The following is a 20,913-nucleotide window of genomic DNA, read 5'->3' on the forward strand; positions in this document are numbered from 1 at the left end:
AGCTTTGCCCCATGCTTTACATAAATTGTTATGAACTTACTAAATGACCTTATTGTCGTGCATTGGAGCTGGCCGCCTTAACAACGGCTCCAGATCTAGTTGAGTCGGTTGGTTCCCATCTCCCTCGTCTAGGTAAGGCCAATGGCATTTGCCACCCAAACACGCACTGACAGGAGGAGCACAGGGGCATTAGTCTACTACTGCTCAATTGAGTTGTGACCCGACATTTTGGGTCTGGGATGCCATTTCCTTCACCTCTCTAGTCCTGGTACGCATCATTTAGGATCTGGCCGGACGGCATGCTCCGGCATACTAAACAACCCACATATTCATGGAACTCAAGAAGTTCAAGTACAGATGTCTCCAATAAAAACCTTTAATTATCCCACTGGGAATGGTCAGCCTTTAGGACAGCATTATAGATCATCTGACATCCATTGTACCGCTAGATTAACCTGAGGTGCTCGACATGACAAGAGCAAGAGCTCACGAAAATTTACAGCAAAACTAAAACAAAACAGACTGTCCCAAAGAGTCCTCAACACTTGTAACACAAACAGCTCACAGTACGCATAAAACATTCTCTTAGTGACCACCATCAGCGAGAACTCCCTCTTCCGCAGCTTTACCTCCACAAGACCTTGCAACAGACTCAAACAGCCTCTCAATCTCCGGCGCACAGCGTGTAAAGGATCGAGCCCAGAAGCTATAGCGTGGATTCTACAGAAGGCAACCCTGTATTAGACCTATTCCTTGCCAAAAAAATCTTTCAAGTGGTCATGGTAGCATACCTTTATGAGCTCAATGAAAGTAATAAGTAATCCCCAGGGATGAGGACGATTAACTATTAGGCGCTCTAAAAGAACTCTAGTTATCTGCTCCTGTACGATATCCTGCAAGTTTCAAGTTTCAATTGGACGATGTCAGGAGGTATTTCATAGATGCATATGGGTATCACACCAAAACCTGAAAAGATGGAACTCATCAAGTTACCTGTGTTGCCTCAGCAAACAAGTACAAAATGATGAAGGAGAAGTAGTGAGTATGATTGTTTGGATAGCGTAGCTGGTTAGCAATCGCGTTCAGGAGGAGGTAACGGCCTTCGGTATCCATATTCACTATAAGATTTCTGAATACCTCAGTGGCTGTTTCAATCTGAAAAACATCCACCTGAGGACTTTGGTTCATTTGCTGCGCTGAAGCTGATGCATTCGCCTTGTTATGCTGCAACTGTTGCACAGCCTACATTTACAATTTAGACACCGTTATAGAGTGTTCATGCATGCCAAGAAAAGTGATAAAAAACAAGCAAAGAAGGTAGAGGTAAAAATACTTCATACTGTAACTGTAGAGACCCATAGGGTCCATGCAGATTCAAAACATGACATGGCTGTTTGCCACCGAGAGCCAAAATTTGGTCACTTCGGAAAAAAATTGGCTGCCGATTGGTTCGGCGAGAAAAGTTTGGAAAGAAGATTTTGTAACTACGTATTTCTGGAGCCAAACTTAACAAAAGAAACATGGCCAGCTGATTTGGCTGGTTTTCAGATCCTAAATTTGGGAACATAACCAAAACAGTCATAAACTTGCTATCTGTCTGAAAACACACAAACAGAAAACTAAATACAGTTCAAACCTATGTTAACCAATGCTGAAATACTATGAAAAATTGCTGATAAAAAATGATAATATCTTCTTCACTTGGCTATTTGGACGCAATATTAGGGTATAAAAAGCATTTCTAACATGTAATGGAAAAAACAATCGCACGCAAACATATAGAAACTCACCTGGATGCCAACATAGACGACAAGTGAATTAATTAAGGGAACATTATAACGAGTCCCAGCAACATTCGCTTCATTTGGAGGCAGCACTAACTTCTGCTTTAAATCAGTTAAAAAGGATGAACCTTCTGGTCTCTGCAAGAACGCAAATGAGAGAGAAAGAACAAACATTATGTATACCATTTCTTTTTAAGGTTTCAACAATATACTCTATGAATGACTCGGACCAGCTTAAAGAATTGTCAGACTGCAAGCTGCCGTTACATTAGAGAATGCAGACATGATTTACCTTGAGGTACTCGTCAACCTGGGTCTTCATTTGCTTTGCCTTCAAAGCACCTTCCACATCAGACATGATTCTTGGAGCTACTGAAATTTCAGCTAGCAGGTCAATCTGTATTACAAGAAACAGCTGGAGCGCTCATTAAACATACAAAACCCAGGGGAGTTTGTAGGTAGCATGTACTAGCAGTCGGTAAATACCTTTAAATTAGGAGTAGAGGGATCAGGAAGTCTCATATTGCGTGGAAAAGCACTAAGAATAACATTACGCATTTGGATGCAGCTTGGAGGAATCACATCACAGAAACTGAAGTGGTAGTCACAGAGGAACTCAGGAAAGTCATGGAGTAGAACAAGCAGCACTCTCAAAGTTCCTTTGTATAAAAGCTGAATCTACAAAAAGAAAAGGTACAAAGTACATAAAAGTGCAACACATACTGTATACTCCCTCCGTTCAGAATTACTTGTCTCGGAAATGGATGTATCTAGAACTAAAATACATCTAGATACATCAATTTCCGCGACAAGTAATTCCGAACGGAGGGAGTATAAGACAACTGCAACCGAAGGTGCAGGGATAGAACTTACAGGCTGTCCCAGCTCAGCGTTTCTTAGATATGGTTCCATAAATTTGAACAAATCACCAAGCAGCCTCTGGAAGAATGGCCAACCTTTTTGTGAATTGCACAGCAACAACCTCGGCATGAAGCTTCTATGGCTTACCAATTCAAGCCAAGCAAAACTACAGTGGAAAAGGCATTTAGTTGGCAAGTAACAAAAGTACATTGTAATTTGACCACTCCCTCTGATCTATATTAATTGTCGCTGATTTAGTAAAAAAAACAATGTGTACTTTTGTTACTAAATCAGCGAAAATTAATATGGATTGGAGGGAGTACTTAAATTATTTAAAAAACACCAAACAGGCTAATTTCATAACTTTTTTTTAGTAAAAAAAACAATGTGTACTTTTGTTACTAAATCAGCGAAAATTAATATGGATCGGAGGGAGTACTTAAATTATTTAAAAAACACCAAACAGGCTAATTTCATAACTTCGCTACTTTAAAAAAACAATACAGTGATGGGATTCAGACTTAGGGAGAGAAAGATTATCATACATATAACAACGAATTTGAACATTCTATCATTTTATTGTGATAACTTCTGTTTTTTTCTTACACAATTTTGCAGAGCTTGAATCAATTTAATGTCTGTCGTTAATCGCCTTAATAGGATGGTTGGTCCCTCAAAAACATTGTTGATTCCTCATATTCTAATCGAATTGAGACCATGGGGAAGTTTGACTGGCATGGTGATGGTCAAATTCATATATATGTCAAAACAAAATAATAAGGTGTTTTTTAATAAGGATCAGATGATTCTAGGACAAGACCCACCCCTTCAGACCTAACACACTCATTGTTTTCAGCAAGCATGGATGTTTATCAATTTGTGGAAGAGAGCATACATCGATGGTTTTTGAATTGTATATTTGAGAGTTTCAGTTGCAACACTAGGTATTGGAAGGAGAACACTATTTTGTGCCCATGAAGCTTGAAAGAAAAAACATAGAAGGCAATCATAAATATTAAGAAAAATCACAAGATGGCAAACCTCCATGCAGGAACTCTCAAGGGTTGAAGCACATGGAAAGCATTTGCAAATGCAGTCAAAACCTGATGCATAAAACCGTTGTCAGCAAAAAAATAGTGCAAGCAAGCCATGCAAATCTGATATTATGTTAAACATATACTCCCTCTGTAAAGAAATATAAGAGTGTTTAGATCACTACTTTTAGTGATCTAAACGCTCTTATATTTCTTTACGGAGGGAGTATAATTTGTGCAAATAAGTTAAATATACATAGCATATACCTGAAAACTAGCACCATCATGAAGGTCAGCAGTGCTAAGCTCACTTAGCAAATTTATAAATAATCTAAAATATGGCCGAGGATTGAAAGAAACTTTCTTTTCTTCAGCGTCTCTCTGAATGATCCTAGTGGTTATGGAGAGAATCTGCAGACCAGTAAAAAGGAAACCTTTTAGCGAATAGGCACCTTAGTAGGCTCAAATTCCCTAAGAGCTAAAGGGTAAACACTGACCTTCGGAAGAAGGTTGCCTTTGTTTGGTCCTAAATCCACGCCATACTGAAGATTGTAAAAAGAACAGTAAGTAAAGTTACTATAACAAGATATCAGCTGATGTACCAAAAACATCTTGGGTGTGCAATCAACAGGTACTGCATCAACACTTGACCACATAGTATAATGTATGTTAACATTTCCTTTTATGTTGAATTGTTGACATGTCTCGAATAAGGTTCAAAGGATTACTTGCAGCTTTCCCAAAAGTTGTTGGAACTGGGAAGCAGCAGACCTATCTTGACTGAAAGTGCTCGCTATGTTAATAAACAAACAAGCAGTTTAGCTTGTCTAAATACTGCGATGAACCTGGCAGTAGCAAAAGGACTCGCACAAAGCCTTGGCAAGGCCTAAAGTTGATTATTGACAAGAGAAAATAGGAGTTCAAGGAAATACTATGCATCAATTTTTGCAGGATTAATGCAATAAAACAAGCCCTCCTTGGAATAAAAACATTAAATATACCTTGAACATTAAAGTCACAAGCTTTGAATATGAATCAATTGAGAAATACGAAATCTGGAGTTGCTGGGCCGGCTGCTGAGACATCCCACCAGGAGCAATAACTTGCTCAGAGACAACAGCATGTGTGATGGCAAGTTCCTGCGTTGTTTTAAGTATTAGACCTCACATATCACGGAGATCAGTATAAAGTTGATACTGGGTAGAAGAATCACCGTGAGTGTATGGAAGAAGCGGTCAGTCAAATCATCTCCCTTAAGCAAGCCATGTTGTTGCAACTGCACAATGTAATGACTATATGCTGAATCACCCATAGTTGGATGATCACATATGTGACACCAGTCCGAGAATAAAACTGCAACCTGTACATCAACCAAATTAGCTTTCTACAATGTTCAAACTTCAATACATCAATATAAATACAAATGACTGGAGCATATTCAAATCAACTATATACTTGGAAGAGACAAAAAAATGCGCTGATGCAAATTAAATTAAATGCGTAGAGACACTTGGTTTGCATTACGACTGTATGATTGGATAAAATAATCAAGTCATCAACATATTAATTTATATGTGAAAGGTGACACTGTAAGTTGCATTTGTTGCACTCTTCTGGCAATAACAACTGATTTCAGCGTGGAAAATAGGAATGTTATTGTGTTGAGTGCGTATATGTTTTTGCACACACTTAGATGGCATCGTTACTATACTGAACAGTACAATGGTAAAATTACACAACCTAAATTTTGCCACACAAAGTATGGAAAATGGAATGAAAAAAGAGCTATTAATACCAAATACTCCCTCCGTCACGAATTACTTGTCGCAGAAATGGATGTATCTAGTACTAAAATTACGTCTAGATTCATTCATTTCCGCGACAAGTAATTCGGGATGGAGGTACACAAAGAAACAGTATCATTAATGTTTATCGTCAATACACCCTCATAATAAAATTCTTGTGTGAAATGTACTCCCTCTGTTCCTAAATACAAGTCTTTTTAGAGATTTCAAATGGACTACCACATACGGATGTATATAGATATATTTTAAAGTGTAGATTTACTCATTTTGCTCCGTATGTAGTCACTTATTGAAATCTCTAAAAAGACCTATATTTAGGAACTAAGGGAGTATGATGCATGGTGTACAACAAAATAGGATGTCGTGTTTCCTACCTGGTCTTGAAAACTAACAGCATCTGCAAAAGCAGAATCATTTTCTTCTTTATATATTGAAGGACGGCCAGATAAAACCTGTAATCAATGACAGAAATTAATCATCAAGTCAGTAAACATATACCTATAGGAACAGAGAAACTTGACCATGCATAAACATCCAAACCTTGTTATCCGTTGCATGCCTAACCTTTTCATCCTTCATGGCAGCAAAGCTAGCAGCATTCTTGAAATTACTCCTTGCAATCTCAATCAACTGCTGCAATGATTCAGGTGAACCAGGCCTGATTGCAAGCTGTAACACAGAAAGTATTACCACTTATGAATAAGCAAAAATAGATGGTGATTAGATCAAAGTATACAACATTTGCAAAAAATGGCCTACCTTCGATAATGCATCAACAACATTACAAAGCTCAGAAATGCCACTGGGTTCTTGGGTAATCAATGTCTGGACAAGTGATATAGCGAACTCTGTTGCATTCTCTGAAGATTTGGTGGATAGAGGTGAGCACATAAATACTTGATGATGATACTCTAAAGTTACAAAGTAGCGGATAGCATTGCTTAAAGATTAGATTAGACTCCTGAATGCCTAAACATGTAATATGGCTTACATGTTTGGCATTGCGGCGGGGTTTTTTTTCTACATTTTGCTTTTATATTTCTGCATACATCCTTAATCAATTGACAGTGCCTTCTACTACATTATAAGCTGACATGGTAATACCTTCGCTGCAGCAAAAAGTTCTTTGTAACAAGGGCAAATGACAATTAGGCAAGTGATTGGAGTTTCACGATTTAATCCTTCCATCTTTACCATGGGTGTGGGTAGAAATACATTATCCTTTTTTAATATTATTGGCATGCCCATTTAAAAGCATGTATTACACTTCCTTGAGCAATTTGTTGAACAAATCAGTGAATACTCATCATTCAGGTACTACAGTTGGTTATTAGTTTCAAAAGACCAAGAACAGAGTGAAGGACTAGGATCATTTTCATGTTTGTGTTTCTCTGTGTTACATGCATGCTACACAGTACACAGTTCCTTTTGTGACAATAGATGCCAGAGATTCTAAGGTCCAAATTCCTACACTTACTCTGTTAAAAAGTCAAAATACTTGAGCTGGTGAAATCACATGGGTAATACTCCCTCCGTCCGGAAATACTTGTCGGAGAAAGGGATGAATCTAGACGTATTTTAGTTATAGGTACATCCAATTTTATCCATTTCTTCGACAAGTATTTCGGGACGGAGGGAGTACATGCTTTAGGTGATAGCTATATTTAATTTAGGGGCCATTCCACATTGTCTAGTATTTGTCTAGTATTTCTTTTTGTTCTCTTTTTTTTCTTTCTTAAATATTCAAATACAGAAATACATGTTTCAACTTACTGTTTCTTCCACTATCAATGATCTTTGCTAGATGAACATCATAATCCCCAACATTAAGAATCTCAGAACGAATTAGTCCTGTAACTATGTCAAGGTTAAACTTATTTTCTTCCTCAGAATAAATTACCTGCACAAAAATGTTTAATTAAGTTAATAAAATATGTGTGCCCCATAAATTAATCATACCAAAATTATGCCATTAACAAACAAAAAACTAAGTAGACACAGCATCAATTGACAGCAGTTGGAATCTGCACTTGATCAGCATATTGACGTGAACATTTTTCTTTTTAGTTAGTTTGAAGTAATCAAGCAGCTGTGAAATACTGACAAGGTGGTTGCAGTCACATATATCACCTATTTAAGGATCCCAGTTTCATGGTTTAACACCACATATACCACACTTTCCCCCTGAGAAAACTGGCAGGAGCGCTGCCTATTTAATTAGAAGTGAAGCATAATTACAGAGAATGTTTGTTTTGAATCGGAAAAGGGCCAAAAAAAAACTCAAACGTCCACATGCAGGCTACTACCAAAAAATTAAACCACTGACGCCTACAGGTTAATATCCCTAGGCTAAGGAGGACGCTTCTCAATATATCAATAAGACTTGAGTACTATGCAAGTTAGAATGCGCAGGTTAATTTTCACATAAACTTGTGCTTAACATGCGTCAAAGTGTGTGTCACTTGTATCAGATTGCTAAAATGGAGTAAATCTACAAAGGATGGTGCTAACCAAACGCCCAAAAAAAAGATCAGAACTGAACATCAAAAAGCCAAAGACTCCTATCTCTCCAGTCAGATAAATGAAACTTAACTTCATGTTTATGGACCTCCAACACATGTTCTTAAATAACAACTGACAGTTGCCTCAGCATGCAATATAACAGACATCTGCCAGTAACTCATATGGAACTTAGCTTCTTTAAAAAAAATATGAAACATGACGTTCAATATCTAACTAAATGCATGGAAAGGAGTTCTACAGTAGTAGCCTAGTACGCGTCAATCTCAGCTATATACAACATAAACAAAAATCTTCATACATAAACAGCCCAGTCAAGAATCAAACAGTACTAGAAGTATAAATAGGAAATTTAGCATAACAAAAATGTCCATACAAAATATTGTTTAACAATTATACCATATCGATCATGCAGGAAAATGTAGGTAAAGATAAAATGGAACACAAAATGACATAAATAAAGGTACAACACAAAAAACTTCATTGAATTTAAATACAATGTGCATACAGGATATATACCATCAAACAGAAGAACAAACGAGGTAAAGGTGCTTCTTACGAACATAGTTAAAAAAGGCGCGCCTAAGCGAGCGCTTAAGCGCGCCTAGGCTCTAGGCATTGGCAAAATGCATTGCGCATAACTACGCTTAATCTGAGCATAACTGCACATAAGCATGCGCTTTGGTCAGTAAAGCGCAAGGCAGTGGCAAAACGCACAATTAACACCTAGCGCTTTTTTGAACTATGCTTATGAATAGAATCAGATCTTACAGAGGAGCTAAAAGAGCTTCTGCCAAATATTATAAATGGGCAATAAAAACAGATGCCACTGTGAAGACTGAAGAAACATACCCAGCCTGTTATCTCTTTAACGATAAGTTTGCAAACATCACGTATTGCAGCTAAAGTTGCCAGAAGCCATGTGACATAAGTACTCTTTGATGCATTTTCATACAAACTTCTGAAAACCTGGAACAAACATAACCAGGTACAAAAGAAATTGAGAACTAAAAAAATAAATACATAATTACGAAGGATAAAAAGATGGCAAACCTTTTGTGCAATCAATAATGCAGCTTCATCCCGCTTAACACATCTGTGTAAAATATCAGGAACTTCTGCAATAACAGACTGAACAGAACAATAACCCAACATTAAGGTCATATTGTGTCAAGAAAAGCACAATTACTAAATTAAAAATCCAGTCTAACAATTATATAAAAAGGAAAAGGAAACCAAAAAATGAATCATTAAAGGAAATGCTGACATAGCAGTATAGCTGACCTGAATTTCTACATCTTTACCATCATTGGCAATCAAGGCTTCAAGCTGAAAGTAAGATAGAATAAAGTTAGCTCAGTGACAGCATTTAGAGTAAAGACTCTGCATATATCAATGACAATAAACCCCGCTTAGTAATTGACATGCAAAGTTTCGTAGTTAGCGGGGACTTCCTGAACAATGCAGCAAGAAATCATACATTTCTAGGTTCACTTTAGGTAGTAGCACGCTACCATAGACCATGTCATTCCTCCATGGTACAGCAGCTGGGTTCAAATACAGCTACCTTCAGATATAACAATGAGCATTACCTTCTGTGCAACTTGATGGTATCTGTCTAATCCGCTGTCAGTACTCAAGGGTTCAGTGAAAACAGATTCCATACGGTCAACAGCAGTCGTAGGTGAAAGAGGCGCCGTACAGCCAAGATCCTGGTAGCAGGGTTTTACAAGTTAGGAAATTAACTTCCGATTCGTCACTGTGCTTTATTAATGCAAAGGAAAGTGTAGAAGTCACTGACTTTAGTTCCAGCTGTTTGTTCACCCACTGGAATATCATTAGATGACATAGGGGGGAAAACAGATGCAATGTTAGTAGTTCCACCGGCTTGGGCAAAAGTGTCACTTGTACCAATTTGTGTGGAAACACTGCAGAAGACAGAAGATATCTAATGCATCAGAACAAGATGCTCCAATAAGAGCAGACAAAAATGGATGGATGTGTTGTTACCTTAACAGTTGCGTGGTACCATGATCTGACTCTTCAGGAAGCAGATCTGCTTGTTGTACCAAATTTGGGCTATAAAGTCGAGGTATACTGGAATTGCCCGGGGCAGCAGTCACGGCTGTAGCAGAAGTGGTAGCTCCAGCATTTTGACTACTCTGGCTGTGCCATACAGTAATGAAGTCCTGAATTCAACAGTTAACCATGATTTAGACAGTCAATTGTGCTAGGAACCAAAAAGATTGTAGAACAAAGAGAAATTTACGCTCAGCCACTTCACCTCGTACACTCGTTGTTGGGTAGCACATAAATGGCCAGTAGGCTTTGGACGAAGTGCATCCGGGACACGTGCAAGACCTTGAGTGTAAGGAAAAGCATCATAATATCCAGAACCAAGCAACTCCTTTTGCCTCCTTAGCTGTGAAAAGGGCTGCTTGATTTCTCCATCGATCATCTCAACAGCCTGCAAGATTCTCATTTATGTTGTGATGCTGTAACAGAACATTCCATATTTTCTGCTATACTGCTGAGCGTATACCTTTGGTAGCAAAAGTTAAAAGGTCCAAAAATGTCTGATAGCATAGTAAGTGAAGCAACACTATACCAATGGCTACTTCCCATCACATTTACGGAAGCAAAAAAATAGAAATAGAAAAGCCAACAATTGCCAGGTATGTAAGCAAAATTAATGGAACATGAAGAGATACCTTGTGTGTCGCAACAGTCTCTATTAGCGCACATCCAAGATCTAGATTATCATTGATCAGAATATGAACAATCTGCTCGGTGGTTTCACTGTTATTGTTCAGGTTCTGAATGAGACTTCGAAGATGAGACGACAAAGCAACACGAAGAGGCTCCTGCCAGCAGAAGACAGGACAATTGAATATGGCATCATACATAAATCTAAACCTAAATGAATCTACTAATCAACGCGCTGGGACTGTAACTACACCTGCAAACTACATCTAAGAGCCTTATGCAAAAATACCTTGGAAGTTACATGAGCTAAACTCCCAGCTAGCGTGCCAACCATCAAATGTGCAGCGCGAGATACCGCACTATCATCAGATTCCATTGCTAAATCCTGCAGGAAAAATATGCCAGCATATCAGAAACTTTCGACTACAGCAAGACAAATGGCTAATGAACATGTACAGATAGGGAAATAGTCCAGGCGTTCACCTTAAGAATAAGCTCCTTAGTAGTTCGGGTAGCTATTGTAACACTTCTTTGAATAACAGGGCCTATAATTTCTTTAATAGCCTTATCCAAAGCAACATCCATGATTCTATGATGAGCAAGAGCGTTAGTAGACCGTCAGTAAAATAAACTGAAAGTCAGCTAAACTTGTCTTGTAAAAGACATACTTGCTATACTGCAGTGAGCCAAGAGAACTAAGCTTTTCATTAATTCTAAAATATATATCCGCGCGAGGTATTGCTGCCATAAGCTGTAAAAAAAACATATCAGAAAACAAAGTCGGGTACAGAAAAAGCAAAGTTGGAAAATAAAAAAATTAAAACAAGAGCAAACCTGACTAAGAGTAAACAGAGCAGGTAACGGAGATGGCGTTTGAGATGGTGAAACCTGATCGGGCATTATTAAAGCAACCTTATCATCTTCAACCATGCTGTTTGGAGGAAGACGAAGAGGTGGTGCATACTGCAGAATAAAGGTATCCAAATGAGTAGAGAACAAAAAGGTTTCCACTTCATAAATACTAATTAGTTATGTGCACACAAAATCCACAAAATCAACCTGGTTTAACATATTTGGGATGCTAGTAGCCCGTGAGGTACTAGTTAACTCTGGTTGCACTTCAGCAACATTTTTTGCTGGGATCATACCAGAGGAAACCTCTGCAACGACTGGTATTTGAGATGCAGTGACATCTTTATTAGAAAAATCTGGATTTCCTTCAAGTTGACGAGTACGATCTTTAAGAAGAGAAGATGGTTTTACATCTTTCATGTCCACACTGAGGTTCTTAAACAAGACCTACAACCTCAAATAACCACAATTAGCTTGCGCAATTCTAAGCCAGATATGTTGACAGCACCAAAAGAATAGAATAAAGAATAGCAAGAACCTCAATGTCAAACTTCAGGTTCATCTTGAGATTAGGTAGATTATAGATCTCAGCAAGTAGGCTAAGAATACCCATTGTCCATGGATTTGGAGGACGATATGCTATACTTGAATGGCAAGGTTCAAGAATCTGTAAAGCACCATCTGTCATTACGACAATCACCACAAAACAAAGGATCCTTTTAAATCAGATTAACATAAAAAGCAGAACCTTTGAAGTGAACGGAATGACTGCAATCATCAGCCCCCTTTCATATGCCTTCAAAAAAATCAGAATGAAAAATGTCAGCACAAGAAGAAACGTTATATATATTTACCTATATATAATGCTTGACTAAAACCTTATCTATACAACTCAAAACGTGCCGCACAAGTCTACAGGCCTCAGACACGAGATAAAAGTCAAAGTGGCATATCTGGAACATATAATTATTTCACCAATACATACAACTCACACAATGCCAAATTCAGCACCTAAAACAAAAGTATAGCAACAAGTACTGTTCAGTATAGCAACAAGTACTGTTCTGTTAAAAGTAACAGCAAATCCAGAGGCTTCAATATTAGTTGCAGACTTGCAGTAATGAACAAACAGAAGTCCAAAAATGATACTGTATCTCTCTGGTTTGGGTATGAGACAACATTACGATAAAGAACGGACTCAAATGGGCTAATTTCAAAGTACTACCTCAACTATAAGAATTTTGGGATCAATTTCCTTCGCTCGTAATGTTTGATTCCTTCCTATAGTGAGCTTTCCTAGCCAACTACCCAGATTTTTTAGCAATGACCGCTCTTCGGAACTTGATTTGATAAGATCTGATTGTAACAAAGCCTGCAGAAAAACAATTTCAAGTTTTTAACTATAGATTGGCAGAACAAGAAAGGAAGACATCCCTAAAAAAAAACAAGGAATACATAAATAAGCAAGACCTTGCAGTTCTCATATGTAGCTTTCACCATTTCCTTATTCAACGTTTTTGAGTTAACTTTGTCGAAGAACTTCAAATACAGGTCATGAAAATTCGGTTCGATGCTTGCCCTGTAAAATTTTGCATATGCTTTTGGGATCTGACAAGTAGAAAGTTGTTGCATAAAAAAAAGTATGTTGGTCATCAGGAGTACCTTTTCATGACCATGTATTGTGCAAACCAAGGATAATACTGATCCTGAGAAACCTCATTAAATTCCCTTGCCTTAGCATCCAAATTAGAATTAGAAATATTGTTGATCATGAAGAAAATCTTGTCTTGAACTTCAGAAGGAGGGGCCTATATGAGGTAGAAATAATTAAATTAAGTTGTTAACTCACCGTGACTATATTCAAATGAAGTGATAGAACTACACTAGACGCCTAAAAAACCTCGCCTACTATACCACTTCAGTTCTCACACTATAATGTAGTAAAGTTCACTTTGGAAGACTAAACAAACCTCAACTGATGTATCTCTTCGTTCTGCTGCAGCAACAAGAGTTTCAATATTTAAAGCAGCTCCAAATCCTGTAGTGTATGGAGATCGAGTGCCTAACAAAATAATATCATTGAACTATAGTCATGCTATAAATTCCAGAACAGTGAACCATCACTACTACAGTTACTAACATATTTCTGGTTAATATCAAACTTCAATATGTAAGCCAGAAGTAACCTGAAGGAGCTGAACTTCTAGGCCTCAGAAAATTAGTGGATTGTGAAGAAGCTGAAATAGTGGCAGAATGATGAGGAGAAGCTTGTAAGGATGGTGGTGCAGTAGCCTACAATTGATCATAATTTGCAAGAGATTAAAGACACATTGTGATAAATTTGATATACAAGACGTAAATGGAAAATTTACTACTCCCTCCGTTCTTTTTTATAAGACGTTTTAGACAGCTGACATTGAACTGTTTTGGGCATTGTCTGAATTGTCTAAACATCTTATAGAAGTGAACAGAGGGAGTACATCTGTCAAGCGTCAAAAGATGAAGAAAGTTAATTTGATCCTAATACCTTCGGAGCCATAGACAAATCACCAGGTGTTGAAGCAATAGGTTGACTGATAGATAGAATGTTCTTAGCTTGGACGCTGTTTGTAGAACCTTTGGACCTCTCCCCAAGAAAACCCTGGTACCTCTGTTGCAGTGGAAAAGAAGGTGACCGTTCAAGCTGTGTTGCAGTCGGATTGGTGAACTGCCATGATGGGTCAGAAACCTACATAAGCCAGACATCTCTTTCATATAAGGGAAGTCGGTACTAGTACACAAATTAGCATGCCAAATAAATTGTTGTATTTAAGAATGTCAAATAATATGTCGCAAGAGTCAGTTCATGATCCAAGCAATTACAAGATTTCCAGCTTTCCAGCATGACTTTACTTCTTGAAATGCAATGTGAGTATACCTCTGTGTTTCCGATAGATGGTGAACCAGAACCATGCGGATCCACAGAAAATATGTTGCCAATATTTGGTTCGTTTTGACTTGATGATATCTTGGCAAGTGCCTGCTCAATTGCAGAGACTAACTCGGCATGTGTTCCACGAAGATGTGAGATCTGCAATATATGGTTGCAGTATTGCGGCCACTCTATTACACGATCCATAAACTGCTCAAGCGCTGTCGTACCGAACATAAACATCTGCAACCATCAAGCAACCAACAATCCAGAAGTTACATAAAAGTTGACTGACATAATGGAGACAATATAAAGATTCATCAAGTAATACCAGCTAACCTTTGAATCAATAGATTTACGCAGGGCATCAAGAACACTACGTAGAGCAACTCCAAGTCCCAGGTGAGCCACAAGTTGATGTTTAATGAGAGAGCCTATTTCAAACATGAAACTACATCAAAACTAATATATCACGGTAAATCATAACTTCTTTTTAGGGAAGATACAAAAGCTTTGCATTAAGCAGAAAAGCAAACAAAATTACAACGAATCGGCAGTATATCATGCCTCAATTTGGTAGAACAACATTTTAAGCCCAGCTATACAATTGTTTGGTACTTAAATACAACAGTATCTTCCATTACTTTAAAAAAATGAGTGGGTGAAATACACACAAATCAGCAAAAAAAGAAAAATCGCCCATTTAGACTGCCCAGCAGAACAAGCAAATGCATACTTGTAAAAATACTAAAAATATTATACTTCAAAATCAAACTCAGTAGATTCCACAACAGAAGCAAAAAACTGGAGTCCTCTATCTTGATTACCACTCATAACTGCAGCCCCGCCTTCCTATATACTACGTAACTTTGGAAGTAGCGGTCATAGAGAACAATGAACACTTCCAATAAAAACCATCCACAAATTCGAACCAGAACATATCTGACAAACAATTTAACAGTGTTGTGTGCATATAAGTTCACCAGTCAACATAATGGAAAACTTTGAGTTGATTACAACAAAGTAATGCCCACAGCATCTGGAATCTGGGTAACTTCAGCAAAGCAAAGCGATCACTTACCCATAAGAACAGCAGCTAGCTTAAGCTGTGTATCTGGATACTTTGGGAAGAACTTGTACTCTTCGAACAAGTTTGAGATCATGCAGTTGAAAATTGCTAGCTCCCTGGTCATTGATAACATTAAGAATCCAAAGATAAGTAGGTGAAGAAACAGAGTACAGACAACTCAAATTCTAAAGGCATCACGAAAAAATGGAGGTACAAAAGATGCTAATGATGGGTTATACTGAGAAGGAATTCAGCCAACTAATTTACAGGATTGCCTCGTATCATCTGTGAATGAAAGGTATTATTTAGCAACTATAATAACAAGGGGTACTTTTGTTTCTGACACAGGTGGGAAGCTGAATGCAGTGAGAGAACTCGGCGACAAGAGCGGAATTGCAATAGCACATTGGTCAACACAACATACAGGGTCACATTTGGAAAAGAAAAAAGGGATCTAGGCAAGATGAACAAGTTAGGTCAGAGGAGAAAGAAAAGAACAGATGGCACAGATATAAGCCGTGCCTACTATTGCTTCTTCCTATCACATCTTGAGACTTTATCAAGACGAGTCGATCAGGTAACAGATTAAGCAGAGAGTATGGAAAGCACCTTTTGTTTGTAGACTCTTTGAAGCGTGCAAGCATTTGTATCATAGCATCAACGCTTATCTGTTCAGAAAACATCTGGTGAAAATATATATTTGCCTGTGCTTCAATGTCATCAGAACCTCCCTCGGAAGTAGGAATGTCCCTTCCAAGAGAACCTTGAGTCCTTGATTCATACGCTGCTTCCACTCTATTTAGGTCATCCACCAGTTGGTTAGTCAATAGCTGTCCGGAATGAGACTGAAGAACCTGTCAATGACACGCCATTTGTACATATATTTACATCCATGCAAAGAAGGTACCACCATAATGTACAACAGCCACAGAATGAACAGGGCGTAGTCAGAACCTTCATAAATAAAGGACATGATTCCCAGCAAATATTCGTGATAGTAGCTTGAGGTTGTTGGATGACACCCTCTGCAGCATCATGAGTTGTGTTGACCACACTTTCTTTCAAGAATTTAATACATTCCTGGGAGTGCAAAATGTTAGAATGTGCAAGTTAAGAGCACAACACCGAACTAAAGTGAAAGTACTTAAGAGGTACAATCTGCATGATCATGTAGTGGTGTAGGGAAATTCATGTATATTACCTCAATAAAAGCCTCTCTGTGTGCACTTAACTTCTCAGTCATCCATTTCTCTAGATTGCTATTATCGTTTCGAAAGGAAACTGTGGCAAGTCTGATGCTAAATGCTAAGGGAGTGGAATCAAGGACAGCGGATAGGATCTGTTTCATAAGAAGTGAAAGGGTGATGAAGCAAGCACTAACAGAGCCCATTAATACCAGAATGGCCTATTCATTATAGGCATGAAAGTGATATAATGATATAAACATATTCAACTGATATCAAAGTTGAAATACAGCCCCATGAATAAAATCCCTTTATTGTATAGCAAAAAGTCAACGGCAGATAGTGCCTGCTTCCATTGAATATTAAGCTTTGCAGATAGGTCCACAGACAAAGATATTCGCTTCAACACAAGACTGGCTAAGTTTCAACAAGTATAATCCATTAATGGCACCACACATGACAGAAGTATGCAATCAGACCCATAACTGTGGTAAAGACATAATCCAGTTTGTGCTTCCTAGTTCAAACTTAAGAATTCATCGCTTTAGCCAGCTAAGTTTGCCTTTCTAAGCATTAAAGTAGCTTAGCAGCCACTAATAACTTCTAAAAAATCATTAATCTTTATTTGGGTTGAAATTTCAGCATGCTGTCCAATAAAACCCAGAACATATTACTAAGTACACAATACAAATCTATTTACCTAGCATGGATTGATTGAAAATACATGCAACTCAACAGCAGGTATTAAAATTCAAAGATACAAAAATACAATGAAGTTACTCAGTTGCAACTCAAAAGTCACTGCATCAGATAGGCATAATTGTGTTACCTTTAGGTCTTGACATATATCAACAGTTCTCAAAAGACAAATTATATCAGAATGGGCATCAACAAATCCTCGGAGAGTAAGGGAAGAGTTGAGATGCCAGAGATAGTTCATTAGACTGCTATTTTTAGTGTCCTTCAATAAAGCAGGGAATACACATGACAATACTTCATACTGGAGGAGATTATATGCAGTCTGCAAGCACGGAATAAATTTCCAGGTAGGTGAGAAATATGCAGTATTTGGAGAAAAAAGTTCTGCAGTTCTAGGAACAGAAAGTATACATTGATTTGGCTAACACCAAGAAGTAAGACGTCTGGACAATGACTGAGTGGGTAGTCCAGCAGTGGTCGCACTAATGTTGCATAGCCAAGGTCAGCAAGCTGGCATAACACCTCCAAAAGGTCTAGGCAGTACCAAGCCTGATTGCCTTGGATATGACTAGCCAAGTCTGGAAATACCTAAGGAAGATTTTAAAAGAAGGTTAGAAGTATGTGGAATAAAAGATGCTTACTACGTTTGACCCCAAAAAGAAAAAGATGTTTACTACGAGTAAGACAAGCTGACAGGATATAGAAAATACCAGCTTCCTGGAAGAATGTTTAAATGTAAATGTATCTGCTGGGGCAGCCACTGCATGTTTCAAGAATGATAATTGCCCGTCTAAATTCTTCCACAGTGACCCACAGATGGCATGAAGCGGAAATGGATCCTGTATGGTTCAATGAACTAGTCAATTACACGCTCAGGAATTCAGTTAATTCAGTTCCAGGAACTATAACGCATGTACATACCTTGCAAGCCCGAGAATATATAGACATCAATAGACGGAAAGCCCCTTCATCAGGGATACTGAAACCCTCGTGGTCCAGGCTTTCCATTACACTGGTCCAATTTGTTCGTGGGGCCTAAGTTTGCAACCATAAACAGGTTATTGGATCATCAAAAGGAAGAACAGAAACAACAGGCAAATATAACAAATAGAAACTCACAATTTCATTGATTGAGTCCACGAGAACATCGATATCCCATGCCGTTGACTGAAATGAGTCATTTGTTTGGCTGTTGCCAAAAGCCGAAATGAATGTTGAATATGTGTTCTGAGCCTCACCAAGACCAGTGGCAGTAGTGACAACAGCCCCAAGCAACTTAGATATTCCCAAATCATCGAGAGGCTCAAAAAGTGATAATGTATCTTTACAATGTGCAATATCAGCAGTACATCCATAACCCAATTCAGTAATGATGTCAGCCATGCTTATCTCCTTCCCGATTTCAGATAAAAGGGAATCAAAATCATCATCAAAGCTGCCGATGTACATCTCCATGTGGCTGTAAGACACAAAAGAGCAAGGACATGCACATGAATAGAGCATCATAGAAGATATGCTAAAACACAAGTTGGAAAAATCCTGAAAACCTTGAAGCTGGCCGAGCATTGCTCTCCTGAACAAGGACAGGGACATGGAATGGCATCTCTTTGACTTTGAATAGGGAGATAATGTTAGTAAAAGAATCCATATGCTTCGAGAGGCCATCAGTCTGGTGAAGAAACACAACAATATCATGAATTTGGTCATTCGATATAGACTGTGCAGGATTGTTACATAACTCCTCGATCTGAGCAATTGAAAATCTTTGGCCTGCAAAACAAATAAATAAGGTGCAAATAAGTACCTATAAAAACTGATCAGACCAACAAATTCTGTTTTCCAGGACACATACCTTTCAGATTCAAGCCTATATTCTCGGAATCTGACAGGGCAAGTCCAATGCCAACCCTCTCAGCTCTCGATAGATCAAGTTCATTTGACAACGTTTCAAGGAAAACATCACTGACAGATAAAGTCCTCAGTGCTTCACAAAAACAGGTGCTGAAGTATGGTTTATCCAGACAATATCTGAAAACGGTGGATAAAAGATCTTGTTTCGATTGAGAGTTTTTTGCCACCCCGGCATTCAGCAGCACCTCATCCAAACAAACTTGAAGCAGTAAAATGCAACCATCAGGACTGCAGTCAGCTAACTGAAAGACAGCAAAAGTGAAACAAAAAAACATATTAGGATGGCTATAATCCATAAGTTCAGACAAAGTAAAACTAGCTGGGATCAGATGAATGTAAGGAAATTACTAAGGGAGCATATCTTTCAAGATTCAATCAGGAAGTTGCTGAATGCTGCAGTCACATAGATGATGCAGTATTGCATCACTGCACCAATAGTGTAAACAGTACACGAAGAGTGTAGAATACATCTCACAAGATCTCCTTTTTATGTTGAATATAAGCAAAGATATTTGAAAGCATTCTTCCAACGATTGGGTAAAATGCACAGTTCAACTATCTCGTCTCTGAAGCAATTCCAAGGAAAAAGATGCAAAGGGCCGCAAACAGATGCAACTTAACAACAAGCCACATGTGAAAACCTCTTGTATTCTTCTCAAGGGGCTCTTTGTGTTAACAAAAACCGAATGTGCCCTTCACCATAATATGCACTGTAAACACCAAATCTAAACGAACGGACTAAGAAGCAAAAAAAAATGAGGAAAGGACTGAGAAGAATTTTGTTCACTATATATCTATATCCTAAAGCTTAAATGGCGCATAGGAGTGAATTTCGCCACATATTTTGGAAACTTATGCACCCTAATGGATCCGATCAAGAGTGTTCACGTTATCCCAACCAAATTTTAGGTTAAAATCGTGCAAAAGTACGAGCGTAAGACAGCTGAATCCGCAAAACCCTAGATTGGTCCTGAGATAGAAGCGTTCCTAAGCACGAATGCATCACGGGGCGGATCCTTGGATCCAGACGAGCAGAACATGAATCGATCACCAAAGGCATGCGTCGGGAGAAACGAATCCGCTTCGGGGAGGGAGGAGAGGGGACGGGGGCATCTCGTAACCTGGCAGAGCTCGCGGTAGATGGAGTCGACGGTAGAGTCGTCGGCGCCCTGGACGAGGGAGCGGACCTCGTCGGCGACGGCGGAATTGAAGGGGATCATCTCGCGGACGGCGAAGGGCGGGTGTCGCTGTCAGGGTTGGGTTTGCCTCTGCGAGCACGAGCCCGAGGCTGCGAGAGCAGGGGCGAAGGCGAAGGCGGTGGCGAGCGGTGTTCTGTCGAGCTCTGGTGGGGAAAAAAAGGTCAGCGAAATCAGGAAACGCCGATGTAGCGCGACAGGTGGGTGATGGATTGCGCAGCCAACCGGGCCAAGTGGCCAGTTATGTTCACGAATTATGGCCTCTTTGTTTGGAATTTTGCTTCTGATTTTGCTGCTTTTGCAGTATTTTTGTTTTGACAAAAAAGTCACAAAAACTTTTAAATAGAGACTTTTTGCATTTAGGAGCTTTTTTGGTTTTTA

General features: G+C 38.6%; 1 protein-coding gene across 3 annotated transcripts; it reads right to left on the minus strand.

Annotated features, from left to right (window-relative positions):
- Positions 1-358: 358 nt before the first annotated feature.
- On the minus strand, positions 359-20,747 carry LOC123127893 (CCR4-NOT transcription complex subunit 1). Of its 3 annotated transcripts, none has more exons than XM_044547761.1 (51): positions 20,458-20,747; positions 19,278-19,578; positions 18,973-19,195; positions 18,545-18,884; positions 18,347-18,460; positions 18,136-18,264; positions 17,837-18,013; positions 17,556-17,747; positions 16,744-16,881; positions 16,497-16,622; positions 16,152-16,396; positions 15,555-15,658; positions 14,813-14,907; positions 14,480-14,716; positions 14,090-14,269; positions 13,749-13,854; positions 13,533-13,624; positions 13,225-13,370; positions 13,033-13,141; positions 12,788-12,934; positions 12,311-12,358; positions 12,101-12,229; positions 11,770-12,009; positions 11,545-11,673; positions 11,379-11,461; positions 11,194-11,299; positions 11,000-11,095; positions 10,716-10,868; positions 10,289-10,471; positions 10,015-10,193; positions 9,806-9,932; positions 9,597-9,716; positions 9,289-9,333; positions 9,058-9,135; positions 8,857-8,973; positions 7,258-7,384; positions 6,244-6,344; positions 6,025-6,153; positions 5,859-5,936; positions 4,893-5,039; positions 4,681-4,818; positions 4,177-4,221; positions 3,947-4,090; positions 3,687-3,748; positions 2,658-2,811; positions 2,271-2,462; positions 2,077-2,181; positions 1,791-1,922; positions 994-1,242; positions 792-893; positions 359-720 (listed from the first exon to the last, which is right to left on the minus strand). In XM_044547761.1, the coding sequence occupies exons 1-51, from the start codon at positions 20,554-20,556 to the stop codon at positions 586-588; spliced, it is 7,173 nt and encodes a 2,390-aa protein (XP_044403696.1). In that variant the 5' UTR covers positions 20,557-20,747; the 3' UTR covers positions 359-585. The 3 variants fall into 3 exon arrangements, with proteins under 3 accessions (XP_044403696.1, XP_044403701.1, XP_044403688.1); XM_044547766.1 differs by having other exon boundaries at positions 6,049-6,153; positions 14,090-14,290; XM_044547753.1 differs by having other exon boundaries at positions 14,090-14,290.
- Positions 20,748-20,913: the final 166 nt, after the last annotated feature.

This window comes from Triticum aestivum, chromosome 1B (assembly GCF_018294505.1).
Source record: "Triticum aestivum cultivar Chinese Spring chromosome 1B, IWGSC CS RefSeq v2.1, whole genome shotgun sequence".
Taxonomy (NCBI): domain Eukaryota; kingdom Viridiplantae; phylum Streptophyta; class Magnoliopsida; order Poales; family Poaceae; genus Triticum; species Triticum aestivum.

Bases quoted from the DNA above. Each gene is read 5' to 3' on its own strand.
- LOC123127893 (XM_044547753.1), bottom strand. From the start codon at position 20,556: ATGATCCCCTTCAATTCCGCCGTCGCCGACGAGGTCCGCTCCCTCGTC. The intron at 19,196-19,277 runs GTATGTGTCCTG...TTTGTTTTGCAG, and splicing joins TATAGGCTTGAATCTGAAAG to GCCAAAGATTTTCAATTGCT. The intron at 11,096-11,193 runs GTGAACGCCTGG...TTTTTCCTGCAG, and splicing joins CTAAGGAGCTTATTCTTAAG to GATTTAGCAATGGAATCTGA.